The sequence below is a fragment of the Melopsittacus undulatus genome, chromosome Z (assembly GCF_012275295.1).
Source record: "Melopsittacus undulatus isolate bMelUnd1 chromosome Z, bMelUnd1.mat.Z, whole genome shotgun sequence".
NCBI classification, from domain to species: domain Eukaryota; kingdom Metazoa; phylum Chordata; class Aves; order Psittaciformes; family Psittaculidae; genus Melopsittacus; species Melopsittacus undulatus.
The window spans coordinates 60,938,837-60,944,836 of record NC_047557.1 but is presented as its reverse complement, the minus strand read 5'-3'; the positions used below and the strand labels follow the sequence as shown (position 1 = coordinate 60,944,836).

At 47.4% G+C, this 6,000-nt stretch overlaps 1 protein-coding gene across 3 annotated transcripts in view; it reads left to right on the top strand.

Moving 5' to 3' along the window:
• Nucleotides 1–6,000, top strand: part of LOC101871717 (tudor domain-containing protein 7) — a 43,458-nt gene continuing 37,458 nt past the window's right edge. The window contains exons 1-2 of one of the 3 annotated variants that reach the window (XM_031042264.2): nucleotides 1–121; nucleotides 3,403–3,631. In XM_031042264.2, coding sequence (XP_030898124.1) covers nucleotides 3,425–3,631 — 207 coding nt within the window. In that variant the 5' untranslated portion in view covers nucleotides 1–121; nucleotides 3,403–3,424. Of the gene's footprint in view, nucleotides 122–1,393; nucleotides 1,538–2,718; nucleotides 2,835–3,402; nucleotides 3,632–6,000 lie in introns of those variants that run through there. The other 2 variants (XM_013130774.2, XM_031042265.1) reach the window with 2 other exon arrangements.

Genomic DNA, 6,000 nt, shown 5'->3' with positions numbered 1-6,000 from the left:
GTTGGTGTTGCTCTCGTCGCTCGCCAGAGAGCGGAGGTGGCGGCGGTCCTCTTGGCTGCGGCCCGCGGAGGCTGCGACGAGGCGTTGGTTGGTGTCTGAGAGCCGCCGGGGTGAGGTGGTGGTAAGGAAACAGGGCTTAAGCTGTCCCATGCTGGGGGGAGAGGCAGTGAGGAGGGCTGGCTTTGCCTGTCAGACAGAGGGAGGCTGCTGCTCCTCAATGGCTCCCTTGTGAGAGAGAAAGTGTCCCGGCTTCAGTGGGTTAGTGACTGCTTTGTGCCTTCCGAGGGGACTTGTGTTCCAGAGGGTTGTGTTTGTAGCCTTTTAGGAGTATAACTATTAGGGAGTTCATTCTTGTCAGCAAGAAAACTGCCCTCGCTTCCTTTTCTGTCTGTTACACGGAGCAATGATCTGCAGCACGGAGGCCTTTCTGGTCATCTGCTTTAACATACCGAAAAAACTCTAAGATCTGGTGCCGGAACGGACTGGTTGGATGTGCCCTGCATTGTTGGTAGAGACTGCCTGGACAGTTTCCACTTCAGTGTCCTCTGGCTGGAGGCAGCCAGCTGCTGGGTGAGAGTCGTGGCTGCTGAATGATCTAACCTTACATCAGCTGGCCACAAAAACGTGCAAAAAGGCTTTATGAGCCACTCCGAGCTGTGAAGGTTTCTGCTAATGTATTAGTGACTTACTGTCACCATTACTGCACTGCAAGCGTTCTGCGTTACTGCTAGCTGTAGGAATGGGAAAGTCATTCAGGTGTAAGCTGAAGACTGCATTCAGTTTAACCTTTGTACCGTAATATATTCATCTCGTTTAACTGAGTGAATTGCCATCATGACTGCTCCTTGTTATGTAATTTAGGAGGATATATTTTATGGTATCCTGTTTGCTCTTTATGATCTAACTCAGTTCTTCAGTATTAGTGTACTACAAAGCTATCTGATCGTGGGTTGATGTTGTCCTCCCATGTTTGTACCCTCTTTTTTAATTAATGTTTCTTCTCTTGAATCAACTTTTTAAATTGCCTTCCCAGGTTATTATATGTTTTCTTCATGGTAACTTTTGCCCAGCTGTAATGTCTATTGTGTTAAATTCTTCTGAGCAATTAATTTTGAGTAGTTCAGGTAGGACTTTCAAGAGCAGTATTAAGTAAGAATTTAGGTATATTACGTAAATGAAAGACAAGAGAAAAAGGCCCCCAAACTTGTTCTAATTGAATTTTCCATGTCTCTTGTATGTCTCCAGCTTGGAACACAACTGCAGACAAAACTGCATTTTTGGTTTGCTTGTCAGTATTCAAGTGTCTGTGTTTTTAACATGATCAAAACTTTAAACCAGTTATGCATTTATTCAGCAGATTATGTCACATGACACTGAATGGATATGGGCTTCCTGGGTCTTTCTCTTCTGGCAGGTGACCACCAGTTCCTCTCACTCTTTGCAGCTCTGTTCACCAGCAGATAAGTTTCTAAAAGGAAGAGGGAAGAATCCATATACTCAGCATAGATTCTGCCCACTGCTGTCTGGACGTGTGCAAGTACGTGTGTTCAGTGTGTGCTTCTCCTCCTGGGTGCAGTAACAGTATGGGCTATAGTTAAGCAAGGGATGCTGTGAAACTAGCTATGGTAAAGGTTGTTCCAAAGTCAGTCAGTGAAACACGCAGCACCAGGACGGCAAAAATTGCTGAGTCAATGTAACATGCATGTGTAAATACACGTATTGCAGTGCTTGGTGTACAGGTGTAGGTATGTGGGTGTACCTGTGGGGGAGACACATGTACACACACACAGATATGGTCAGGTTAGTAAAGTCCTATGTGTCCGTGAAGTAAAATTGCTCACGAAACAGTGAAGAATAGGACTTAATGCTATGCCTACTTGCCTGGCACCTGAGCTGGGCTCTTTTGAGGTTGGATGCAGGAAGGCAGAGGCACTGTTACTGTATATGTATGTACTGAAACGTGTGGAATAGGTCTGAAATGGTTGGGACTGGAACTTCTATTCTTTTTGAACTTTGTATGTTGCCCAGGGTGATTTTGCTTTAAAAAAGGGAGGCAGATGGGAGACAGATTCATCAGCAGGGAGCAGCAGAGGCTAACTTTATGTGGAGTGTAGCATAGCAGTCCTGCATTTCTAGGCAGCTCTCTGCTGCTGCTGCCATTTGGAGTGGCAGTTTCTGGCCTTCATGTGCTTGGTGTCTGTGCTAGAGAGGCTTGAGGAGAGCAAGGTCACCTTGTCCTGATCCACTGATTCTTCTCATGTTGAACACTAGCTGCTGGAGTGTTCAGAAGAGGTGAAGATGATGTGTTTCAGGCACATGAGCATATTCAGTGTCTGAGAGCTGTCAGGCTTAGGTCCGCAGTTGTGGTGGGGAGGTTTCTCTGTTGGAACTGTCCCTGTGATGAGTGAGTGTCTGTGAGAGGAGCACCTGCCCAGGACCACAGAGGCTGCCTGCAGCACTCCAGCTCCCCAACATTCCGTGAGCATAGCTGGCAGGCCCTGGAGAAGCACTGAGTGTGCACACACCTGTGAGCTAGCACCTGCTTTGAAACCGCCTCCTGCCATGTGCTGCCTGACTTTCCCAGGCAGAAGCCCTTGCTGGCACATAAATCTTCTGAAGCATCCCGCCAGCTCCCTGTCGGCCTGTGGCACTGTGGAAGGTGCTGTCAGAGATGAAGCAGCAGGCTGCCTGCACCTTTGCCATGGTGATGGGCATTTCTCAGGATGGGGCAGTGTCAGCACTGGCTCTGCAGCACTCTTGCTGTGTGCAGCCCCACTTCTCGGCAGTGGGTTTCACTTCTGTTGGGTTTTCTCTTTGAAGAGACATCTGTGGAGGTGAGGCATCATGCACCTGTGGTAAGATGTGGCATGGCCTGTGTGCATGTGGTTTCCATGGCAGAGCTGACATGCCCCCGTGGTCACTGGTGCAGGCATGCTGGCTCGTGTGAGAGAAGAGCTCACCACCAGTTTGTGGTGGTGAGCCACCCGGCATCAATGTGGGGCACCAGTGGAGGGAGCTGGGCACCAGGATGGCGTAGTGGATCTCTGCCCCACTTCTGGTGGCAGTCCTGGCCCTGCAGGCAGTGAGGTTGGTTAGTTGCCTTGTAGCCCTGCTCCCCTTCTGGCCACGTGGTCGTTTTGACTGGCCAGCAGGGCCATCCCATGCACAGGGACTGGTGCTCTTTCAGCTGCTTTTTCCCCCCATGGCATGCCTCATATATCTCATCTCACCCTATGCTTGCATGGCAAGACCAGGATTCTTCAAGTCTACCCCAGAAGTATCAAAGCCTGCAAAGATGAGCCAGTGAACTGCTGAACCCTTGCTTGTCTGGGGAGGGAGGTTGTATAGTAAAAGCCAATATTTTTAGCCTGTCTAAAAATGCCTCATTTTTTGCCTCTTGAGGTGGAGAGACCTATAGGTGAAGATGCAGGAGCCTGAGCTTATTGCAAAAACACTGCGAGCTGTTCTTCATCCCTTTAAAAGTGGCGTACCTTTGTCAGAGCTTCAGGGTGAATACAAATCCCTGACTGGCGAGTGGATTCCCTTCAGGAACCTAGGATATGGCACGTTGGAAGGCTACTTGGAGAGCATCCCAGGAGTGGTCAGAATGGAAGGGAGCAAAATGGGAGAGGTAAGAATCAGTTACAGTTCAGAACTGGCTTTTGTGTGTGTAAAGTGTGCATGGTTCATAACTTCTGCTCGTGCCATTTCTGGAAAAAAGTACGGTGGCATGTGTGTGGTGCACCCATCTTAGGAAAAGTGAAAGCTGTGGCATAGACCAGGTGCCTCTTATTTTCCTGCTTCTTTATGCCAGCCATGAAGTTGTGTTTGCAGAAGGTGGAAAGTTGCAAGGCATTTCCTGGAGACATGAATTCTTGTCGGAAAGATGGTTTTGGGATACTGGCGAACTCTAGTACCTCTCTCAGCATTTCTAATTCTGGAGGGGATGTTGATGGATTGTTCTGGGATGTGAAAAGTTAACTTGTATGTCTTGATCAGCTCTTCAGGGTGGGGTTTAGCATCACCTTTTTCTTACCGTGAAATTGCTGTGAGTACATTTTATGAGCCTGACAGCTCTTGCTTTGGTTTTAGCAGTCTTGTTTGTCATGAGTTTCAGTGCCACAGAACTGAAGACTTGCCAGCGTGAGGAAGAGCCCATGCAAGAGAAGTGCCTTGTTTTAAGAGTTGCAATGCTGCAGCTTAGCAAATGTGCAAGGGACAAGGAGTCAGTGCAGAGGTTAAGGAGAAGGCGGAGGATTGCTCAGCAGAGTATTAGTGCGGGGGAGAGTGTTCTCTTATTTGTTGGCCTTACTGCTGTAGCCTATATCTCCTTGTGGCTGCCAGCTTGGAAGCAGCTTGCCAGGACCATGTTCTTCCTTGTCCAGTAGCAGTTTAGTTCCTGGTTGTGAGTCAAAGGCATTCTCTTGATGGTTGGTGTAGCTGTGTGTCCTGTAGATAATCTCTCTGAGAGCTTGGAGCCTCTCCGTCACTGGAACCATGTGTGGGTTCCTGAAGTCTATGTAGACCACGAGAAAGGAGAAAGCTAGCAGATATTTGGCACAATGTATGACTGTCACAGCAGGTCTGAAGAGGCAGGACTTAAGGCTGAGATCCCCTACTGGCTCAGCTGGATTGGGGTGGCTTTTGGGAACTCAGAACTAGGACTTCTGGTTAGCTGTGAGGAGTGTGATGAGAGGTGTCCTCGGTTTTGTGCTGACGTCTGGAAGTGTGGCTGCTTTTAAGCAAGAGATTCCCATGCTGCATTTCTACAACTGTCAAAATTTGCCCTTTTGCAGCAGGTATGAAAGTTTGGGGTTCTTTTTCACTTGTCAGCTGCAGCTACACCAGTAACATGAGTGCAGATATCTCTGGGGGTGTTTATGATGCTGCAATTTTATGCTTCCTTGTGCTGGTTCTGGCAGGTAGCCATCTCTTTCCGTGGCCCTGGAGGGTGTAATCTGATATCCTATTGCCTTGAGAGCTTTGATTATCCTCTAATACAATGTGTACTGAGAACCTTGGATGGCGGTAGAGATGGTCTCTTGGATGTCAGTAAAGGTGGCAGTTTCTCTGTGGCAGGTATAAAGAGAGAGCAAAATGTGCCTTTAGGAGGTGGAAGAGGAGAGGGCTACTAAACAGGAGTTCTGAGGTAGCTGAAGATGGTTTGTTTCGGTTTAGCGGTGCTAACTATGCTCTGACTGAAGCAACTGAGGGCAATCACGCAGCAAACCTCTGGGGGGCAGGAGAGTCCTAAAGATATTTTTAGTGGTGGGTTTAGCAGTGCTAGGTTAACATTCGGAGTTGATGACCTTAAAGTTTTTTTCCAGTTTAGATGATTCTATGAAAGCATTGCTGTTTGGTGACCCTCCTGTTGCTGCTGTTCAGAGCCCGCTGGGTAGAAGCTTAGCCAAGAGCAGCAGTGTGGTTAGGCACTTGTGTGGGCTGGTAACTACCTGGGCTTTCCTTATTGCTAAGGCAGCCATCCAAAACATACCACAAAAAATACATTCAACAAGCAATCCTGTAAAATGGCTAGTAAATAATACAAACTGTTTCCAGAGTGCTACATGTTAGAGGCTTCTTGAAGGATATGTGGGAGATGGGTATTGCCTGATGCTGAAGAGTCTGGTTGTCTTGGGAAGGCAATGATATAAATTGTCCCCTGTTCTTCTTACTAGTGAATACTAATTTAGCCTTCTTGAATACAGGAAAGATGAACACTGACAATTATTCCTGTACACGATAGATATGTTGTCTAGTTTCCACAAATAATAAATATTAATTTCACTGTACAGAAAACACTGTAGGGAGTCTATAACTGAAACACTGCACCTGCAAGAGATGCTTGTGTCATTTCAAGGAACCCCGCTTTGCTTTGCTTCACAGTCAGTTAAAAGCAGCATACAGATGCACCTTTCTCTAAGAAAACTTTGTCTTCTGCTTGAACAACTAGGCCTCTGCAAAAAGAGGAGTTTGAAGACTGCTTTGCTCTGGTGCAAA